Source organism: Schistocerca piceifrons, chromosome 3 (genome assembly GCF_021461385.2).
Source record: "Schistocerca piceifrons isolate TAMUIC-IGC-003096 chromosome 3, iqSchPice1.1, whole genome shotgun sequence".
Taxonomy (NCBI): Eukaryota; Metazoa; Arthropoda; class Insecta; order Orthoptera; family Acrididae; genus Schistocerca; species Schistocerca piceifrons.
The window spans coordinates 25,953,417-25,977,369 of NC_060140.1; the positions used below are offsets into that span (position 1 = coordinate 25,953,417).

Here is a 23,953-nt window from a genome sequence, read left to right on the forward strand (position 1 = left end):
CGTGAAGTTCCCATGTTAGCTCTATTAATACGTACTTTTGTCCCTTGTCCATATGCATGTAAGGTTGTTTACATGTAGTGTACATAAATAAGAACTTCAACAGCCCTCAAAATACAGGGTTATTACAAATGATTGCAGCGATTTCACAGCTCTACAATAACTTTATTATTTAAGATATTTTCACAATGCTTTGCACACACATACAAAAACTCAAAAAGTTTTTTTAGGCATTCACAAATGTTCGATATGTGCCCCTTTAGTGATTCGGCAGACATCAAGCGAATCAACTTCCTCCCACACTCGGCGCAGCATGTCCCCATCAATGAGTTCGAAAGCATCGTTGATGCGAGCTCGCAGTTCTGGCACGTTTCTTGGTAGAGGAGGTTTAAACACTGAATCTTTCAAATAACCCCACAGAAAGAAATTGCATGGGTTTAAGTCGGGAGAGCGTGGAGGCCATGACACGATCATGATCTCCACCACGACCGATCCATTGGTTTTCCAATCTCCTGTTTAAGAAATGCGGAACATCATGATGGAAGTGCGGAGTAGCACCATTCTGTTGAAAGATGAAGTCGGCGCTGTCGGTCTCAAGGTGTGGCATGAGCCAATTTTCCAGCATGTCCAGATACACGTGTCCTGTAATGTTTTTTTCGCAGAAGAAAAAGGGGCCGTAAACTTTAAACCGTGAGATTGCACAAAACACGTTAACTTTTGGTGAATTGCGAATTTGCTGCACGAATGCGTGAGGATTCTCTACCGCCCAGATTCGTACATTGTGTCTGTTCGCTTCACCATTAAGAAAAAATGTTGCTTCTTCACTGAAAACAAGTTTCGCACTGAACGCATCCTCTTCCATGAGCTGTTGCAACCGCGCCGAAAATTCAAAGCGTTTGACTTTGTCATCGGGTGTCAGGGCTTGTAGCAATTGTAAACGGTAAGGCTTCTGCTTTAGCATTTTCCGTAAGATTTTCCAAACCGTCGGCTGTGGTACGTTTAGCTCCCTGCTTGCTTTATTCGTCGACGTCCGCAGGCTACGCGTGAAACTTGCCCGCACGCGTTCAACCGTTTCTTCGCTCACTGCAGGCCGACCCGTTGATTTCCCCTTACAGAGGCATCCAGAAGCTTTAAACTGCGCATACCATCACCGAATGGAGTTAGCAGTTGGTGGATCTTTGTTGAACTTCGTCCTGAAGTGTCGTTGCACTGTTGTGACTGACTGATGTGAGTGCATTTCAAGCACGACATACGCTTTCTCGGCTCCTGTCGCCATTTTGTCTCACTGCGCTCTCGAGCGCTCTGGCGGCAGAAACCTGATGTGCGGCTTCAGCCAAACAAAACTTTATGAGTTTTTCTACGTATCTGTAGTGTGTCGTGACCATACGTCAATCAATGGAGCTACAGTGAATTTATGAAATCGCTTCAATCATTCGTAATAGCGCTGTATTATAAGCCAAAAAGTAAAGTGCCATGTCCAGTCAGTGATGACATTGGCTTATAAAAGGTCCATTACAAACAGTCCATTAAAATCTTACAATAGTTTTCCACATAAGATAAAAGTTATTTCATCATTCTCACTTTTTAGTACAGCCCTTAAGTCATTCTAACTTGATCACTATTCCTATTCAGCAGCATAGTATCTGCATCTGAATTACAAAACTTAAAAAAGAAGGACAAAATGTCTTACTGCAAGTAGTGCAACGTGTCCTGCTGATTAGGCCAATCGATCAAACTCACGCCTCAAAAAGAGCGTACATTTACATTATATCGAATGTTATAATATATAATTATATTAAACTAATAAGAAAGTATGAGAACCTATTATGAAATCGAAGGTTAAACAAAAAAATTGGTTACAGAGGGACGCAAACCAGCAACACTTCTAAACACCACTATTATCCTGCTACGCTGGGCAGTGCGCTACCGCGCCCACGCATGTTAAGAGAGAGTATCTAGTTAGTTGCAGTGTCCTGAAAGCTTTAAAAAGAAAAATGCATTTTTAATGGATTCTCAATATGCTGTTGCTTTCAAATGGCATACTCAAGTTACAATAATTCTTTTAACACGAATATGACGTTTCTTGTCATTTGTTACAACGAGGGTTTTCGAGCGCACCCCAATTTGATGATGGTCAGAAACGTGATATATACATACTGGCTTCAATTAGAAGCCAATATGGCGCCCCACAACTCAGCACCTAAGGGTGATAGCGTGCATGTGACGTAAGTGGGGTTCTTCCATCATATTGGTCAACGTTCAAACGCACATTCAGAATACCTGACGTGCTAGATATTGCTCTGCACTTCCGCAATGACCCCACAACGTGTCGTTCCACGCTATGACTTCAGAAACTCGGCACATTCAACACAGCACGGACATTGGCATCAGAGCAGTTCGTACTGAATACCACAACAACATTGTAACCACACTTTTCGACTGTCTGAAAGTTTCATAGATTCACATTTGCAATCATATTTACGACCCAACTATATGGTGGGGTCCAAGATTCCCATAAATATTTCCCGTAACATCCACCATAATACTATACAGCGTTATCTTACTTAAGCAGTACGACGCGAACATTTCGGAAGAGTTTGACTTAAGAGTAAATCTACTCCACAGAACTGCCGGAAACAATGAGGCAGCAAATAGCGATACACGACGCAATGCTGCAGTTTCACCTGCGTACCTAGTTTCTGTAAGTTGCACTCCAGCACAGGAAAACAGCACAAATAATGCCATATACAGTGAAGAGCCGAAGAAAGTGGTACTGCTGTCTAATACCGAGTAGGGCCCCCGCGAGCACGCGGAAGTATCGCAACAAGACGTGGCATGGACTTCACAAATGTCTGAAGTGGTGCTGGAGCGAACTGGCACCATGAATCCTGCAGGGCTGACCATAAATCCGTAAGAGAACGAGGTGGTACAGATCCCTTCTGAACAGCACGTTGCAAGGCTTCCCAGATAGCTCAATAATGTTCATGTCTGCGGAATTTGGTGGCCAGCGGAAGTGTTTAGACTAAGAAGAGTGTTCCTGGAACCACTCTGTAGCAATTCTGGATGTGTGGGGTATCGCATTCTCCCGCTGGAACTACCCAAGTCCATCGGAATGCATAATGGACATGAATGGATGCAAACGACCAGACAGGATACTTACGTACGTATCTCATTCCAGAGTCGTATCCAGACGTATCGGGAGTTCCAACTGCACACGCCCGACACCATTACAGAGCCTCCACCAGCTTGAACAGTCCCCTGCTGACATGCAGGGTCCACGGATTTATGAGCTTGTCTCCACAGACGTACACGTCCATCCGACCGATACAATTTGAAACGAGACTCGTCCTACCAGGAAACATGTTTCCAGAGATCAACAGTCCAATGTCGGTGTTGAAGGGCCCAGGCGAAACGTAAATCTTAATCATTAAGGGTGCACGAGTGGGCCTTCGGTTCAGAAAGCTCATATCGACGATGTTTCGTAGAATGGTAACACATTGACACTTGTTGATCGCTCGGCATTGAAATCTGCAGCAAGTTGCGGAAGTGTTGTACTACTGTCACGTTGAACGATTATCTGCAGTCGTCGTTGGTCCCGTTCTTGCAGGATCTTTTCCGGCTGCAGCCATGTCGAAGATTTGAGTTGTTATACCGGATTCCTGATATTCACTTCATCGCTACCTCGGAGGTGCTGTGTCCCATCGCTCGTGCGTCGACTATAACACCACGTGCAAAGTCACTTAAATCTTGATACCCTGCCATTGTAGCAGCAGTAACAGATCTAACAACTGTGGCAGACACTTGTTTTATTTAGGAGTTGCCGACCGCAGCACCGAATTCTGCTTGTTTACATATCTCTGTATTTGGATACGCGTGCTTGTACTAGTTTCTTTGGCGCTTCAGTGTAGTTGCATGAAATTTAATACTGCTTCGGTATCCACCTTTTGGGATAATTTTTTTTTACTGCTGTTTTAGCGTTACTGACTGTTATCCGAGCACATAATAAGTTGTTGTGGGAAGTGTCAGCTATAAACGCTATTCAATTTTAGTTCTTATGGTCAATGTTTGCAGTTCGAGCCACATTTGCACATACTATTATATTCTTGAAGTCCAGATTTTCCAGGCTGATTAAACTGTTAGTTAAAACACTACTTTCCAGGTATTCCATTTAAGTTTTTCCTCTGGTATCTTTTTGTAAAACACTCTACAGAAATTATTTCCGTAAGAACTACCGTAGAACTTGTCACAAACCAAATGGAAAGAAATAATCACATACTTCGTGTGTCTTCAGTCTAAATAACAAAAGACCTACTTTCTGCGCATGTCAAAGATAAGCCACAAAATACCTCTGGGGGACGCACATTCTGACCATTTATAGCTACGGTTCCGCAAGAAAGTTCTGGTACAACACTCTTTTCTAATTACAATCACTTTTTGGTTAGGACTTCTGTTGTAACAAATAATAAAGTTTTGGTAATGTTAATTTTAATGCTGAAAGACAGAAGTTGTTAATGTTTAACTGTATTTCATATTACCGGTTGAAAATTCTAGGTCTTACGTCCTTGACGTTACAACTTTTTGAGTTTCCTTTTAATAACATGTTTTTCATAGAAACTAATAAATATATACTTTGTCGATAATTCAATTGTATCTGGAATTTTGTTTCAATTAAATGTCTAGAACTTCGAAATTTGCACATTACTTGTTGCACAAAAGTAAAGCGTTAAATAGTTAAATATGACACTGTCATTGCTACTAATGATCTTTCTGTTTTAAATGAAAATGAGTGAGTGACGTTACTTTAGAAATACTATGTTTGGGTATTCTGAAAAATCATAACTGAAAGGAATGGTCAAGTTATTTACTGATAAGATAAAATAGAGGTTCATTGTGCATTAGCCCAAATGTATCTCATAGTTTATATGTAAACATGTGCCTAGAGCTGCTAATAGATGCCTGCATCATATGGTACAACTTGCAGTCGGCACCGGCCTCTTCATATTAGAAATTTGGCGTATTCCTGACGCGTTGCAGTATGTAGATGAAGCTGCAGATGTGCAAGTGGTTTTTTAAGCTACAGCATGCTTCATTGTGGCGGCTGCGGAATTTGATTCTGCTCGTTCCATTAAGAGTCCGGTGTTTTCCGCAACGTCATGCAGCAAGTTATTGCTCGTAAATTCCGGTCGTGCTTGAGTGGCCATGCAGAACAGCGCTTGGCATCACGATGGTGAGTGGTGCAGCGTTCTTCGACCGTCACTCCGGTCTGCTGAGGTGAGGCGCTGCAGCCGCTCGTGGGGAACAAGCCCTTCGCCGCCCCCCCCCCCCCCCCCCCAGGACACTTGCAGCCACGCCTCGTAGGAGCGAAACCGGCAATTATTAGCAGTCGCTGCCGCCCCTATTACGGGGCCTGCCTAACCGCCGTGTCCGCTTAGCGTGCTCGCGCTCGTACCTGCACAATAGTTCACGGAGATTTATTTTTATTCCCCCCGGCAGCCTCCTTATTAGAAGCCCTACTCATTGAAAGATAATAGTTCTCTTATTTATTAGTTCATCTTAACGCCACGGCATTCCAGAGGTCTGCTCACACCACAATATTTATGGGCCTGCCGAAGGCGCACGCAACAGCGATATGAGAGCAAATTCTCCCCCCCCCCCCTTTCTTCCTCGCCCATCAATTGCATTTAATCATTGTGTGTCGGACCGGGAAAAGAGTGTTAAAAGGCACCTGGGAGCGTTATTTATTCTTGCAGTTCATCAACAATTTTTCGATTTCTGTATATTTTATGAAAAATGAACAGGGTCTCAGTAGTTTAATTACGAGGGCTATCCACAAAGTATATTACGTTTTGGAATTAAAAATAAATAAAGTATTGGAATTATTTTTTTATTATATACAGATGAAAGCCACACTTAAATACTACTTTTCCACATAGTTGCCATTTAAATTAAGGCACTTATCGTAGCGATGGACGAGCTTCGTAAAATTCGGCCGCCTGCGCCTTCAACCACGTGGTTAATCAGCAACCCGGTAGAAATACGATTTTTGTGGATTTCCTGGAAAGAGGCACCACAATAAACTCTCAAAGGTATTGCCAAACTCTGCACAACCTCGGAAGAGCAATACAAAACAAGCGCAGGGGAAAGTCGGGCTCAAAGATCTTGCTGATTCACGACAACGTCCGGGCCCACACGGCAAATGCCACTCGTGAAGTTCTCGAATCTTTTAAGTGGGAGTTGTTTCCTCATCCGCCGTACAGTCCCGACCTGGCACCGAGTGACTTCCACTTATTCCCAGCAATGAAGAAGTGGTTGACTATGCAGCGTTTTGATGACGACGCACAGCTTCAAGAAGAGTTAACCACGTGGTTGAAGGCGCAGGCGGCCGAATTTTGCGACGAAGTAATTTCCAAGCTCGTCCATCGCTACGATAAGTGCCTTAATTTAAATGGCAACTATGTAGAAAAGTAGTATTTAAGTGTGGCTTTCATCTGTATATAATAAAAAAAATTTCCAATACTTTATTTATTTTTAATTCCAAAACGTAATGTACTTTGTGGATAGCCCTCGTATATATGGCAACTGAATGTTTCCTGTCAGCTCTCAAAGTAAGCAGGAGAATAAAAGTTACAGAATAAAAATATTTGGTGCCTGGGAAGAGGGGGAGTTTGAATTTAAGAATTTTATAAATGCATTTGCCACACAGTACATACCCACTGATAAGTGTGCAATAACTATGCTTGCAGCGATGCCGTTAGTCTTACAAATACACAAATAAAGTGGATTGTTCCTCACTGACAGCAGAGAATACTCCATCACTAACAGAAGTTCAGAAGACACACAATGTTTAGGTTAAATGTAATATTTTGACGGAGGGCAACCTTAATAATTATTTAAAAGTTGACTGCCACCTAACTGTAGTAGCTGAATGCCGAATTTACATATTGGTGGCTTTTAAACAACTGCAATGTTGCATGTTGAGCGCGTGAATTTCCATCAGTAGTAATAATCTTGTGGGGTGCATGTTAATCTTGACTGTGGCAGAACACACGTTAATCAGCTACATTTGTAGTTCCGTCACCACAGAAGGCAGCTGCAGTCATTGTGAATTATTAGCACTTGATACTGACTTTTAACTTTGCATTCACTACATCTACATCTACATGACGACTCTGCAATTAACAGTTACATGCCTGACAGAGGGTTCATGGAACCACCGTCAAGCTGTTTCTGTACCGTTCCACCCTCGATGAGCGCGCGAGAAAAATATTTCCGTGCGATCTCTGACCTTATTTTGTTATGATAATCATTTTTCTCTCTGTAGGTGAGCGCCGATAAAGTATTTTCACATTCGCAGCTGGACGTTGGTGACTGAAGCATCCTGATGCAACGAGAAACGCCTTTGTTTAAAGAGCACCACTACCATTCGTGCATAATGTCCGTGGGACGCTCTCCCCTATTTCGCGACAGTACAGAACAAGCAGATATTCTGTGATTTTTATCGACGTCCTCCGTCAATTCGCCCTGATGCGGATGGCACTCCGCGCAGGGCAAACAAGAGAAGTGTAAGGACTCTCTTTAGTAGACCTGTTGCATTTTCTGAGTGTTTTTTGTTTTCTTTCCCCGCAACATTATCTATGTAATCGTTGCAAATTAAGTTATTCGTGATTGTATTCACTAAGTATTTAGTTGAATCTACAGCTTTGAGATTTGTGTGATTTATCGTGTAGCCGAAATTTAGCGGACTCCTTTTAGTTCTCATGACTTGACACTTTTCATTACATACAGTCAATTACAACTTTTCGCACCATACCGATATCTTGTTTAAATCATGTTTCAATTGATTTTGCGCATCGGCTGACTTTACAAGACGGTAAATGACAGCATCATGTGCAAGCAATCTAAAAGGCTGCTCAGATTGTGTCGTAAGTTGTTTATATGTGAAGGATAGATCAGGAACAGCAGAGGGCGTATAGCGCTTCGTTGGGGAACGCCAGATTTTACTTCTGTCTTACTCGACGACTTTCCATCAGTTACTACGAACTGTGCCCTTTCTAACAAGAAACCAAGAGTGCAGTCGCACAATTGATACGGTAACCTGTAGGCACGCAATCTGGTTAGTCGTCATCTTGCGAATGTTCTCTGTCTTGGACACACACACACACACACACACACACACACACACACACACACACACACACTCACAAAGAGAGAGAGAGAGTGTGTGAGAGAGAGAAGCTATACATCACAAACGTCAAAACCTTTCAACGAATGTCGATTTTTCCGTTGCTATGAGCGTGGTGCCCATTTTTCCCGGCGCAGTCAGGAATATTTCGAAAGAATATGCCACCACTAACACTTGTACTCTAAACGGTCTGATCGGAGATAATGTCACCTTTTCTCACAAACACGGATGAAACGCAGAGCGCTAGATATCAAGTATACATTGCTTACTTTACGTCAGATAGGGGTTCGAGTTGCTGTTAAGACTTGTAGGCTGGTAAAAGACTTTTGCTTGTGTGATATTAAAGAAAGTTAACATTCTAGTCAGTCACATTCTTCCATGAAATGAAAATCGTACTTTCGCAAAGAAGGCACCAAAGGATCAACAAGTTGAGAGATGACAGTAATATCAACATGTAGTTGGAAAAAACAAAAATATAAAGCAGTGAGCAGCAGAGCAAGTAAACTTATTTGCGAGTTGATATAGCTTAATATCACCTGTTTGGTATGACATAAACCATGAATAATAAATTGATGTATGCATCGTTGTAACTATAGTGGCATTGACATATACACTGTGGAGATGAAACTGGAAATGCCTGTACTTAATCATTTTTTCTTGTTACTTAGTAGAAATTAGATGTTATAGATTCTGAATATCAGTGCACAAGATATATCAGTTAGCTTAAAATGGTTAATGATTGTCTAGCCGGCCGAAGTGGCCGTGCGGCTACAGGCGCTGCAGTCTGCAACCGCGAGACCGCTACGGTCGCAGGTTCGAATCCTGCCTCGGGCATGGATGTTTGTGATGTCCTTAGGTTAGTTAGGTTTAACTAGTTCTAAGTTCTAGGGGACTAATGACCTCAGCAGTTGAGTCCCATAGTGTTCAGAGCCATAGCCAATGATTGTCTATAGACGGACTCGTGGCGCGCTGCAATCAGTTTAATTTGTTGCACGAAAGACGCTCAGCGTCAGGTGAAGCTTATGACAAGTAAGAACTCACAGAAACAGAGATTTTTTATACTATTTGTCACTTAACCCTAGTAAGAAAGTAAAAAAAACATTACATTTACGACATGTACTGTTAAAAATTGTAATGTTGTTACAGGCTACTTGTTTCGTCATCACAGGTTACATCAAAAAATTGCGAAATAGGCGATACGCAAGACACTAAAGCGAGTGCCGTATGTTGCAGGACCGGGAAGACGATGACATCGACGGCAGCGGCCGCGGTGGTCCACCACTGCCCCCTCCGCCGCCTCCCAACCCGCACGGTAAGCTTCTGCCTTAATCACTCACACTGACTTAGTGCTCACTCACAAGTAGCTCGTACTGAAAAGTGAAGCCTGCATACCAGCTGTGTACACTCGGTTGACTTACAGACGTGCACATATGTTTATGGAGGATAAGCGTCTGGTCTTCCAACTTTCTGTATGTAGCGGGCTTGTCCTTTATTGGCAAGCTTTCTCGTACAAATGATAACATTTGAGCTGAATAGCATCCTGGAAATAGTCTACAAGACGAATTTCAGTAAAAGTTAAAACATGCGTAGTGCATAGTAGTCGAGTAAGTCAGGCGCTACCGCATGTCATTACATTCAGGAATGAAACACTAAAGATAATAGATTAGTTTTGATATTTGGGCATAAAGATAACTGTCGACGTTCGAAGTAGACATGACATGACACGCAGACTGGCAAGATAAGTGTTTCTGGAAACGAGAAATATTTCAATATCCAATAAAAATTTAACTGTTAGTATATTTTTTTCTGAAACTATTGGTATGGTTTGTAGCCTTATGTGGAAGTGAAACTTTGAGAATAAACAGTACGCGTAAGAAGAAATTTTTAAGCTTTTGAAAGCTGGTGCTGCAGAAGAAGGGTAAAAAATTGGATGGATAGGTTGGGTAACTAATACAGAGGTACTGAATGGGACTGGGGAGAGAAGTAATTTGTGGCACAATTTCACTAAAAAAAGAATTGGTATCAACGAACAGTAAATTGATTGAAGTAGGGAGGTCTGGGTTGCGGTTGGGGATATAGTTGTGACAAGAGATTATAGTAATCAGGTTAGCAAGTGAATGAGAGGTTGTAACAGCTACGCGGAGATCAGAAATGCTGCACAGGATACACTGGAGTAGGTGGCTGCACAAACAATCTATAACGTTCCTTCACTTATGTCGGTTGTATGGTTATATTTCCCGAAGGCTTGCAGCTCAACTGTACTGCTTAATGATGGAGTCACTCTTTTGTATAGAATATTCCAGTCGTAAAATAGTCTCCGGTTCCGGTCTCCAGACGGGGACCGCTCACGACCTTTTTGTCATGAGGAGACACAAAACAGATCGTAGAGCGCAATGTTAGGTCCATCAACTGTGTAGGTAGTTTAGAGAACTTAGAAACTGAGACGGGTGTGTTGAAGTTATATGTAGTGAGAATTAGTAAAGCACAGTGTTTGGAAGAACCAGAGTTTTGCTCACGTCAGGATATGGTTATGAACACAAAATCAAGTATGGATAATGAGGAGTAGATCTGAGTATGAGTAATAAAGAAGTAATAGGGTAGGTTATTTGAACAGCCAATATAAATATAAAGCCAGTACCAACTAAAGCACTGCAAGTTTAAATGACAACTACCTCCGCGTATGGTAAAGAAATTAGAAGAACATATCATCAGATGAAATAAATTACTCACATAGTTAAGGAGGACGAAAATTTAAATGCAATGTGGGACTGAAATTCGATTATGGGAGAAGGATGACAAGGAAAGGTAGTAGGAGAAGATGGACTGAGAACAGAGTAAAAGAGGAAACCGTCTGAGAATGCCAGCTACCCTGTGGCGTCCAGCTATCCCTTAAATTCCTGATTACCAAACTTCAAGTGTTAGTAAAGAATCTAAAGGTATTCTTGAGACCTACGAATCCCACCCGTAGGGATCGTGTAGACAAACTTCACCCCGTTTCAGCATATATGGAAACATTTAAGCAGTCATTCTTCCTGTGCTCCACACGCGAGAGGATCAAAAAGTAACATTGGTAAGTGCCATGCAGTTTAACGTAGTTTGATGAATACGCATCTAGATGTAGATATGGACAGATATCTTCCCAGTTTATTGTGCTTCCATAACTCGCACAAGTCGAGTGCGAGAATTGTTCCTGCAGAAGAGCAGACGCTGCTTCCCGACACGTCCACGTCCGTTGCTAACGTTAGCTCCGTCTATCGTGATCTTGCGGGCGTTAACCCCAAACCTAGATTCAGTTTATCTGAGCTAGTCAGCACGTATTACAACCGTAGAATCCCTTTTCTACAACTACTGCAGTACGTTTCTCTTATTGTTACAAAATTTGCTTAACTTCTTATGTGCAACGGAAACAGACCTGAACAGTTCCTTCGAGAGCCCTCTGCCTTTAAACCTTTGTAGGAACGTCCCCGTGCCGACATTTTGCATCAGCTTTCTTCTTGATTTAGTGCGTTTCGCCACCATTTTCTCTACTGCGTGAAACTCTTAATCTCAGAGTGGCACTTACGACCAAATCTTCAGTTACTTTCCGCATATATTCAATGTTTCCCCATCAAGTATTACCAAGTGTCACTTCACCATGTCCTCTCCTCTAGCCACTGTCTTCACATGTTCCTCTCATCGACGATTCTGACCTGCTGTATTCCCCACAATAGCATAACCATCATGTTTTAGAAGTATACAATGGAACTTACATAACTGTTAATACTGAGGATAAGTTGATGGCTTGTAAGCGCTTCAGTGTATCATAAATATTGCATAGCCACTAAAAAAATTATTAAAATTAAATCGTGTAAAAATGTGGGGTACTGAAGTGAGTAGCTTGTCAGTGTATTGTTGCGCAAGACTGGTAAATTATACATAGTTAAAGATATTGATATAAGCTTTTCCAAACATGCCAGTTTTTAAAATAACTGACGATCACCAGAGTAAAGATACTATCAAACTGAGACTGGCAGTACCTAGAAAAGCGCATCTGAAAAACCGAAATTTAATGTACCCACTAAACATTATAATGTTACGGAGATTTTCTGAAGCTACTGGTCTGGACTGGAGGCTAGTAAGGGAGTGAAACAGGGACAATGAATAGTTAAGGCATGAATAGAATAGAAGCTTTTGAAATGTGATGCTACAGAAGAATGATGAATATTAAGAAATTTTACGGCCCAAGTTGTCAGAAAGAAGAGACTGGCGAACAGGGCACATCCTGATTGATCAAGTAATTTTCAGATAGGTCGTGGATTTAAATGCAGGGGCTATAAAACATACAGAGAGATCAAATCTTGACTATAGTAACGAGGTTCAAATGCATGTAAGTTGCAAAGATGAAGAGGCCAGCCCAGGATACACTATATTGTGGATAACTGCATCAAACTAGTATTCGAGCTGAAAAGCATTGCACTAGTAATAATGTTATTATTAGTATTAACAACAGACAGCTCGGCATTATTAACCAGTAGGTCGATGAAGAGAGATGCCCCAGGAAAACTTGCAAGGATCAGTAAGGAGCCACAGTTGCTCTACAGGTATCTGCCCTTAGAGTGATAACGCTGCTGATTAATAAAGCTTTTATGTAACACTCTATTGTCTCACTATGTATTCTATTTTAAACAAAGTAAATTTTATCTTTGTAGTCGGAGGAGTGAAGGGGTTGATTTAGAGTGGTGGATTGTTGTTACGTAAGCACTCCCCAGTGTGAGCATTTGTTGCCATAACCACCCTGCTTGCAGGAAGAAAACTAGCAGAGCACACACACTGGTATGACCGTTTCGTCGAAGACCAGTAGCTCACTGACATCCAGGACGCTTCCGCAGTGTTGCAGTAAGGAGTCTACAAAACAAAAGGAGCATCTGCACCCAAACCTGGTGGGCACAGCCACGCCACCCAGCCTGCAAGTCGGGTCGAATCAGCGACTGCTGTGGAGCAGGTTAACACCTTGAGGCCGTGGAAACATCGTCGTTCAGCCACCATCCGCTGGGGAAGACATCTCTGTTCGCCATCCTACGCGACCGACTGCCTAGCAGAAATCAGAAGTGACCATAATACCACCTTAAACTTGTCAGAGGGTCGTCTTACGTTATACGCAAACTCACAGTCCCCATGCTCTTGGAGACACGACTCGTAAGTCTCTGCCACTACACATTTAACCATTATCTCATCGCTAGAGTCCTGTCATATACAGGTGGACTCTACCAGTATAGTAAGTGGAACGGCTGCATGAAATCACAAGTATAACTGAGGACTTGCAGCGTTGCTGCTACGCCGCGCGGAATTAGCCGAGCGGTTTCAGGCACTGCAGTCATGGACTGTGCGGCTGGTCCCGGCGGAGGTTCGAGTCCTCCCTCGTGAATGGGTGTGTGTGTTTGTCCTTGGGATAATTTAGGTTAAGTAGTGTGTAATCTTAGGGACTGATGACCTTAGCAGCTAAGTCTCATAAGATTTCACACACATTTGAACATTGCTGCTACGTTAGTAAAATGCTGGGCATGACGATTATTATATGCCAACACAGTGAATATATATGATTGAATCCTGTCACATCACACAAACCTGTTATGTTTCAGTCTTCAATATTTCCAAGCAGCTCTCACTCTTTCCACTATGGACTCTTTTTCTTTCATTAGTTCAGTTTGTCCATGATGTGGTGATAACATGATGGATGCAGGATATGACTTATTATAGGGTGTCGTGGGTGTAAGTGCAGATATATGACTGAGGACAGTGTATCGAACAACATTACTTCAGCATTTATGTCATTTCCAGGCTAATAACTACATGTGATGAAATGTATGATGAGATAAAAGAAATTATTCAGATAGTTAAGAAAGACAGAGATTTAGGAACCAGATTTTAAATTGTAAGACATTTCCAGGGGCAGATATGGACTCTGACCACAATCTATTGGTTATGAACTGCAGAATAAAACTGAAGAAACTGCAAAAAGGTGGGAATTTAAGGAGATGGGATCTGGATAAAATGACAGAACCGGAGTTTGTAGAGAGTTTCGGGGAGAGCATCACGGAACGATTGACAGGAACGGGGGAAAGAAATACAGTAGACGAAGAATGGGTAGCTTGGAGGGACAAATAAAGAAGGCAGCACAGCATGAAGTAGGTAAAAAGACGAGGGCTAGTAGAAATCCTCGGGTAACAGAAGAGATATTGAATTTAATTGACGAAAGGAGAAAATATAAAAATGCAGTTAATGAAGCAGGGAAAAAGGAATACAAACATCTCAAAAACGAAATCGACAGGAAGTGCAAAATGGTTAAGCAGGGATGGCTAGAGGACAAATGTAAGAATGTAGAGGCAAATCTCACTAGGGGAAGATAGATACTGCCTACAGAAAAATTAAAGAGACTTTTGGAGAAACGAGAACCACTTGAATGAATATCAAGAACTCAGATGGAAACCCAGTTCTAAGCAAAGAAGAGAAGCAGAAAGGTGCAAGGAGAACAGAGAGGGTCTATACAAGGGTGATGTACTTGAGGACAATATTATGGAAATTGAAGAGGATGAAGATGAAGATGAAATGGGAGATATGATACTGCGTAGTTCGCCAGAGCACTGAAAGACCTAAGCTAAAACAAGGCCCCGGGAGTAGACAACATTCCATTAGAACTACTGAGAGCATTGGGAGAGCCAGTCCTGACAAAACTCTACCATCTGGTGAGCAAGATGTATGAGACAGGCGAAATACCCTCAGACTTCAAGAATAATATAATAATTATAATGTTACTTTAAATCCGTCTTGATTGCAAATTTTTTTTGTTATTCATATGACCGGTTTCGGTTCATTCAGAACCATCTACAGATCTGTAAAAATAATTATACTAATTTACTATTTCACGAAAGCAAATCTTTTTCATCCTATCTAATCAACATCAAATGTACCAGAACGTTCCTGATATTTAAGTTACAGGAGTAACCCGTCCAATTCAGCAACTTTCACATGCTACGTCACATAAAACTGGTTGGCAGAGTGTACGTCGTTTATATTAATTATAACACTATTACCGACAGGTGGCGTCTGGTACATTTATTACATTCCATTTGCACATACTGTATTCAGTAGATCTTTTTTATATTAAAAATATTTAATTAAAATATGTAGATGTCAAAGCTAAAATCTGTACTTTTCAGGATTAAAAAACAGTAAAATTATCATTTTTATACGATCTAAAAGGCATAGGGCGATTTATATATCTAAGGTGCTGGTGTGAACTTGTTTTCTTCTACGGTCTGCTTCCGTGGTTCCCGTCACTTTGGTGTTGTGCCGCGGTCCGCTCAGTCGTCTGCTGTCCATCGCCGCGGGCAAGAGGGCCGCACAGGAGGGCCACGTCAACGACGCCAGGCGTTGCACGCGTCTTCCGGCTTCTCCACCGCGCACCATCTCTCATCCCTCGGCCTGGATCTCCATACGCAACAGTTGTCATCTTAGTAGGTCGTCATAAATGCTAAAATAGGCGTTATGATTGAATTCGCTTTGTTCGTTGAGGATTAAATCCGGGTCTTTATTTTTGTGGGTGTATATTTCGACATTTTAGCTTTGACATCTACGTATTTTAATTAAATATTTTAATATAAAAAAGATCTACTGAATACAGTATGTGCAAATGGAATGTAACAAATGTACCAGACGCCACCTGTCGGTAATAGTGTTATAATTAATATAAATGACGTGCACTCTGCCAACCAATTTTATGTGACGTAGCATGTGAAAGTTGCTGAATTGGACGGGTTACTCCTGTAACTTAAATATCAGGTACGTTCTGGTACATTTGATGTTGATTAGATAGGATGAAAAAGATTTGCTTTCGTGAAATAGTAAATTAGTATAATTATTTTTACAGATCTGAAGATGGTTCTGAATGAACCGAAACCGGTCATATGAATAATAAAAAAAAATTGCAATCAAGACGGATTTAAAGTAACATTATAAAATCACTGATTGCTGTTATCCCATGAGACATTATGTCTGTTTTTGCAAAATATAATAATTCCTATCCCAAAGAAAGGAAGTTTAGACAGATGTGAAAATTACCGAACTATCAGTTTAATACGACACGGCTGCAAAATACTAACACGAATTCTATACAAACGAATGGAAAAACTTGTAGTAGTCGACGTTGGGGAAGATCAGTTTGGATTCCCCAGAAATGTTGGAACACGTGAGGCAATACTGACCCTACGACTTATCTTAGAAAATAGATTAAGGAAAGGCAAATCTACATTTCTAGCATTTGCAGATTTAGAGAAAACTTTTGACAATGTTGACTGGAATACTCTCTTTCAAATTCTGAAGGTGGCAGGGGTAAAATACAGGGAGCGAAAGGCTATTTACAATTTGTACAGAAAGAAGATGGCAGTTATAAGTGTCAGGGGCGTGAAAGGGATCAGTGGTTGGGAAGGGAGTAAGACAGGGTTGTAGCCTATCCCCGATGTTATTCAATCCATATATTGAACAGGCAGTTGTTGTTGTTGTGGTCTTCAGTGCTGAGACTGGTTTGATGCAGCTCTCCATGCTACCCTATCCTATGCAAGCTTCTTCATCTCCCAGTACTTACTGCAACCTACATCTTTCTGAATCTGCTTAGTGTATTCGTCTCTTGGTCTCCCTCTATGATTTTTACCCTCCATGCTGCCCTAGAATGCTAAATTTGTGATCCATTGATGCCTCAAAACATGTCCTACCAACCGATCCCTTCTTGTAGTCAAGTTGTGCCACAAACACCTCTTCTCCCCAATTCTATTCAATATTTCATCATTAGTTATGTGATCTACCCATCTAATCTTCAGCGTTCTCTGTAGCACCACATTTCGAAAGCTTCTATTTTCTTCTTGTCCAAACTATTTTTCGTCCATGTTTCACTTCCATACATGTATACACTCTATACAAATACTTTCAGAAACGACTTCCTGACGTTTAAATCTATACTCGATGTTAACAAATTTCTCTTCTTCAGAAACGCTTTTCTTGCCATTCCAAGTCTACATTTTATATCCTCACTACTTCGACCATCATCAGTTATTTTGCTCCCCAAATAGCAAAACTCCTTTACTACTGTAAGTGTCTCATTTCCTAATCTAATTCCGTCAGCATCACCCGACGTAATTCGACTACATTCCATTACTCTCGTTTTGCTTTTGTTGATGTTCATCTTATATCCTCCTTTCAAGACCCTGTCAATTCCGTTCAACTGCTCTTCCAAGTCCTTTGCTGTCTCTGACAGAATTTCAGTGTCATCGGCGAACCTCAAAGTTTTTATTTCTTCTCCATGGATTTTAATACCTACTCCGAATTTTTCTTTTGTTTCCTTTACTGTTTGCTCAATATACAGATTGAATAACATCGGGGAGAGATTACAACCCTGTCTCACTCCCTTCCCAACCACTGCTTCCCTTTCTTGCCCCTCAACTCTTATAACTCCCATCTGGTTTCTGTACATATTGTAAATAGCCTTTCGCTCCCTGTATTGTACCCCAACCACCTTTAGAATTTGAAAGAGAATATTCCAGTCAACATTGGCGAAAGCTTTCTCTAAGTCTACAAATGCTAGAAACGTAGGTTTGCCTTTCCTTAATCTTTCTTCTAAGATAAGTCGTAAGGTCAGTATTGCCTCACGTGTTCCAGTATTTCTACGGAATCCAAGCTGATCTTCCCCGAGGTCGGCTTCTACCAGTTTTTCCATTCGTCTGTAAAGAATTCGTGTTAGTATTTTGCAGCTGTGACTCATTAAACTGATAGTTCGGTAATTTTCACATGTGTCAACACCTGCTTTCTTTGGGATTGGAATTATTATATTCTTCTTGAAGCCTGAGGGTATTTCGCCTGTATCATACATCTTGCTTACCAGACGGTAGAGATTTGTCAGGGCTGGCTGTCCCAAGGCCGTCAGTAGTTCTAATGGAATGTTGTCTACTCCCAGGGCCTTGTTTCGACTCAGGTCTTTCAGTGCTCTGTCAGACTCTTCACGCAGTATCATATCTCCCCTTTCATCTTCATCTACATCCTCTTCCATTTCCATAATATTGTCCTCAAGTACATCGCCCTTGTATAGACCCTCTATATACTCCTTCCACCTTTCTGCTTTCCCCTCTTTGCTTAGAACTGTGTTTCCATCTGAGCTCTTGATATTCATACAAGTGGCTCTCTTTTCTCCTAAGGTCTCTTTAATTTTCCTGTAGGTAGTATCTATCTTACCCCTAGTGAGATAAGCCTCTACATCCTTACATTTGTCCTCTATCCATGCCTGCTTAGCCATTTTGCACTTCCTGTCGCTCTCATTTTTGAGACGTTTGTATTCCTTTTTGCCTGCTTCATTTACTGCATTTTTATATTTTCTCCTTTCATCAATTAAATTCAATATTTCTTCTGTTCCCTAAGGATTCCTACTAGCCCTCGTCTTCTTACGTACTTGATCCTCTGCTCCCTTCACTACTTCATCCCTCAGAGCTACCCATTCTTCTTCTATTGTACTTCTTTCCCCCATTACTGTCAATTGTTTCCTTATGCTGTCCCTGAAACTCTGTACCACCTCTGGTTTAGTCAGTTTATCGAGGTCCCATCTCCTTAAATTCCCACCTTTTTGCAAAAAAATGGGTCAAATGGCTCTGAGCACTATGGGACTTAACAGTTGTGGTCATCAGTCCCCTAGAACTTAAAACTACTTAAACCTAACTAACCTAAGGACATCACACACATCCATGCCCGAGGCAGGATTCGAACCTGCGACCGTAGCAGTCGCGCCACCTTTTTGCAGTTTCTTCAGTTTTAACCTACAGTTCATAACCAATAGATTGTGGTCAGAGTCCACATCTGCCCCTGGAAATGTCTTACAATTTAAAACCTGGTTCCTAAAGCTCCGTCTTGCCATTATATAATCTATCTGATACCTTCTAGTATCTCCAGGATTTTTCCATGTATACAACCTTCTTTCATGATTCTTAAACCAAGTGTTAGCTATGATTACGTTATGCTCTGTGCAAAACTCCACCAGGCGGCTTCCTCTTTCAATTCTTAGCCCCAACCCATATTCACCTACTATGTTTCCTTCTCTCCCTTTTCCTACTGTCGAATTCCAGTCACCCATGACTATTAAATTTTCGTCTCCCTTCACTACCTGAATAATTTCTTTTATCTCGTCATACATTTCATCAATTTCTTCATTATCTGCAGAGGTAGTTGGCATATAAACTTGTACTACTGTAGTAGGGATGGGCTACGTGTCTATCGTGGCCACAATAATGCGTTCACTATGCTGTTCGTAGTAGCTCACCCGCACCCCTATTTTTTTATTCATTATTAAACCTACTCCTGCATTACCCCTATTTGATTTTGTATTTATAACCCTGTATTCACCTGACCCAAAGTCTTGTTCCTCCTGCCACCGAACTTCACTAATTCCCACTATATCTAACTTCAACCTATCCATTTCCCTTTTTAAATTTTCTAACCTACCTGCCCTATTAAGGGACCTGACATTCTACGATCCGATCCGTAGAACGCCAGTTTTATTTTTCCTGATAATGACGTCCTCTTGAGTAGTCCCCGCCCGGAGATCCGAATGGGGGACTATTTTACCTCCGGAATATTTTAACCAAGAGGACGCCATCATCATTTAACCATACAGTAAAGCTGCATGCCCTCGGGAAAAATTACGACCGTAGTTTCCCCTTGCTTTCAGCCGTTCGCAGTACCAGCACACCAAGTTCGTTTTGGTTAGTGTTACAAGGCCAGATCAGTCAATCATCCAGACTGTTGCCCCTGCAACTACTGAAAAGGCTGCTGCCCCTCTTCAGGAACCACACGTTTGTCTGGCCTCTCAACAGATACCCCTCCGTTGTGGTTGCACCTACGGTACGGCCATCTGTATCGCTGAGGCACACAAGCCTCCCCACCAACGGCAAGGTCCATGGTTCATGGGGGGAGGGAACAGGCAGTAAAGGAAACAAAAGAAAAATTCAGAGTAGGAACTGAAATCCATGAAGAAGAAATAAATACTTTGAGGTTCGCCGATGAGATAGTAATTCTGTCATAGACAGCAGTGGACCTGGAAGAGCAGCTGAACGGAATGGACAGTGTGTTGGAAGGTTGCTATAAGATGAACATCAACAAAAGCAAAACGACGATAATGGAATGTAGTCGAATTAAGGCGGGTGGTGCTGAGGTAATTAGGAAATGGGTCTCTTAAAGAAGTAAATGAGTTTTGCTATTTGGGGAGCAAAATAACTGATGACGGTCGAAGTAGAGAGGATATAAAATGTAGATTGGCAATGGCAAGGAAAGAGTTTTTGAAGAAGAGAAATTTGTTAACATCGAGTATAGATTTAAGCGTCAGGAAGTCATTTCTGAAAGTATTTGTATGGAGTGTGGCCATGTATGGAAGTGAAACATGGACGAAAAATAGTTTGGACAAGAAGAGAATAGAAGCTTTCGAAATGTGGTGCTACAGAAGAATGCTGAAGATTAGATGGGTAGATCACATAACTAATGGGGAAGTATTGAATAGGATTGGGGAGAAGAGAAGTTTGTGGCACAACTTGACCAGAAGAAGGGATCGGTTGGTAGGACATGTTCTGAGGCATCAAGGGATCACCAATTTAGTACTGGAGGGCAGTGTGGAGTGTAAAAATCGTAGAGGGAGACCAAGAGATGAATACACTAAGCAAAACCAGAGGGATGTAGGTTGCAGTAGGTACTGGGAGATGAAGAAGCTTGCACAGTGTAGAGTAGCGTAGGCAGCTGCATCAAACCAGTCTCTGGACTGAAGACTACAACAACTACAGCTATTAGGAGTAGTATATTTTTAGGTTGGGTAGTACCTCCAAGTATATCCGACATGAGCAAACAATTCGACGTTACTTTCCTCTGGGCAGCAAATCAGTTTTAAAAACGACGACACACGGACTCAAAGCCTATAGTCCGTACTGACATGCATTGTCCACTTAGTGCAGCAACTACAACCATAAAGTTAACATCAGGTAGTAAATTAATGTGACGTGTTTCTGGGACGACTGTCCGATGCATAAAAAAGGAAACAACAAACACACTGATGTGTGTGGATGTTATATATCTGCAGTTATACCCAGTGTGTGTGTGTTTGTGTGTGTATGTGTGTGTGTGTGTGTGTGTGTGTGTGTGTGTGTTTGTGTACGTATTTCTGTGTATTGACTGGTATGTACGTGAGCCTTTTTCAGACTCGGTGAAGTTGGGCCCATGTATTGTATGAAATGGCCCTTAGTTTGTGGATCATAAGTGAAAAATCAAGATTCATCACATGTGATCACTCTTTCGAAGAAACTAGGATCATTTCCAATGGTATTCAAAGCGTTGGTACCACTTCTTTCTGTTCGCACTCGCTTTTCTCATGTTAAATTCGTTGCGTAAAATTTGCCTTTTACATTTTTATCGATTCCTATAGTTTCAGCAATCGAGCGAATATTCAACCGATGGTGTTATCTAATCACATTACCTATTTTTTTAGAGATTTTTATCTGTCTGTAATATTGAACAGCGTCCCAAGCGCGAATAACTTGCAAAGTCTTCTCGGCCATCTTGAAATTGCTTGAACCACTCAAAAAGTCGAGTATGTGATAAACACTCTTCACCACACACTTCGTCTATTAAAAGACAGGTCTCAGTAGCGATTTTTCCAAATTTCATCTGAAACTTGAAGACGTTTCGTTGCTTTCTTATTATACTTATAATTTTTCGGCAAAACAAAATAACAGTTATTACAAACGAAGGCCACGGCTGCACAGATTTGTCTGTCACTGGAGACACCGCATTCGACTGAGAATTCATGCTCAAATCTATTGGTCGTTCATATTTGGCGCAAGTGTACTTACTGTCTGGCGGCATCCGTCCCTTCATTTTATAGATCTTGTATTTGTTTATGCTTGCGTAAATATGTATCTATGTAAATGTTATGAATGTATAAGGGACAGTCAAATGAAAATGAGAGAGGTGCAACAAAAAGCAAGTAAACTCTTTATTATTTCATAAGTAATCGCTTTAACTGTTAATACGTTTATCTCACAGTAAGACAAGATGGAGAAGACCTTCCGCGAAAATTGTTTGCAACTGGCTACCGAGCTATGATTGTACTCAGGGAACCACCTGTTTGTCCGAAACAAATCGGCGGCCACGAATGTCTTTCTTGAGGGTCCCCAGAAATGGAAAGTGCGTGGGAAGACATCGGTACTGTGTGGAGGACGTCAGCTGCCCCGCGTGTTGCCAAGGTTGTTTCGACTGCTCTGCAGAACTTGTGTTGGGACCCTGACACATCATCTGCACTGTTCCGATCCCTCCCCGGGTGATTTCTGTGTCTTTAGAGCCCTACAGAAAGACACTGGTGGCCGTCGATTTTCTTCAAACGAAGAGGTACACGCCTCGGTACAATCATGGTTCCGTAGGCCACCGCAAATATTTTCCCCTGAAGTCATTGACGGTCTTGCCTCACAGTGGGATAAATGTATTAACAGTTATGGTGATTACTTTTGAAATACTGAACAGTTAACTTAAATTTTTCTGTCTGACTCGTTTTCATTCGATTCCTCCCGATATATTACATACAGTGAGTACCATAAGAAGGTACACCATAAATTTAAATGCAACGTCCGCAGCGACATCTCTGGTAGTGGTCTCGAATCTGCAATCAATGCGCTTTTGCACAGAATGCAGATAAACATTGTGAGAGTTAAATGTTTTGTTTTGTCGGTTGAAGTTCAAAATGAGAGCAAAATATCTGAAACGTCACGAGGCAGTATTCCTTCTAAATCATCAAAAGGGACCAAACCTTTCACGTGGAACTCCTGCTAAAATTCTTAGAAAGTCGAACAAATTCATTGCGAAGTGGAACAAACAATATTTAGAGGTTGAAAACTTGGATGATTTACCGGAGAGAGGGCTAAAGTGAAAAGCTATAATCGATAATGGAGGCAATTGGGTTAACTATCAGGCGATACTGCAGGTAATATTAACACGTATTTTTATGTGAACATACATTTATGGTAGCGTCTTTTATTTCATATACATAACGGTGTACACTTTCTTGTGTAGCTGACTGCATACACTTTCTTGTGGAATTGACTTTTTTTTTAGCACAGGATGTGTCACAACAAACATTAATCTTTATTATTGTACTACTCTATTCTATTGAAAGTTGTTGAGTCTACATTATCAACATCATCAGACATTTCACATATACTCTTGGATACAAACTTTTTCTAAACTTTTGCACTGCTGTCTTGAGTTATATCCCAGTATTCTACTGTCATAAATCTACCCGCCATTAAGTCATCGTCTCGATAGTTCCTTATCTCTTCCTAAGCATCACATAAATTTCTTGCTCTATCTACCATTCACTCTCCTAACAATTATTTTATTTTCATTACGGTGGTAGCTGCGTCTTTCGACCCTGCCTATACCCAGATCTCCGTACCTGCCTTGCTAATTATCTGAAATAACCCTTCCAGCCTCGCACTGAGCGGCGTGGAGCAGTGATTTGGCACCAGACTTGTATTCAGGAAGAAAAAATGGTTCAAATGGCTCTGAACGCTATGGGACTTGGAAGAAAAAATGAATCAGATGGCTCTGAGCACTATGGGACTTAACATCTGAGGCCATGTCCCCTAGAACTTAGATCTACTGAAACCTAGCTAACCTAAGGGCATTACACACATCCTTACCCGAGGCAGGATTCGAACCTGCGACCGT

At 41.4% G+C, this 23,953-nt stretch overlaps 1 protein-coding gene across 1 annotated transcript in view; it reads left to right on the forward strand.

The window, feature by feature from the left end:
• LOC124788368 (collagen alpha-1(I) chain-like) overlaps nucleotides 1–23,953 on the forward strand; it is a 305,934-nt gene that overhangs the window by 21,500 nt on the left and 260,481 nt on the right. Inside the window, exon 4 of the mRNA XM_047255632.1 lies at nucleotides 9,413–9,491. Within this exon, the coding sequence (XP_047111588.1) occupies nucleotides 9,413–9,491 (79 nt within the window). The remainder of the gene's footprint in view (nucleotides 1–9,412; nucleotides 9,492–23,953) is intronic.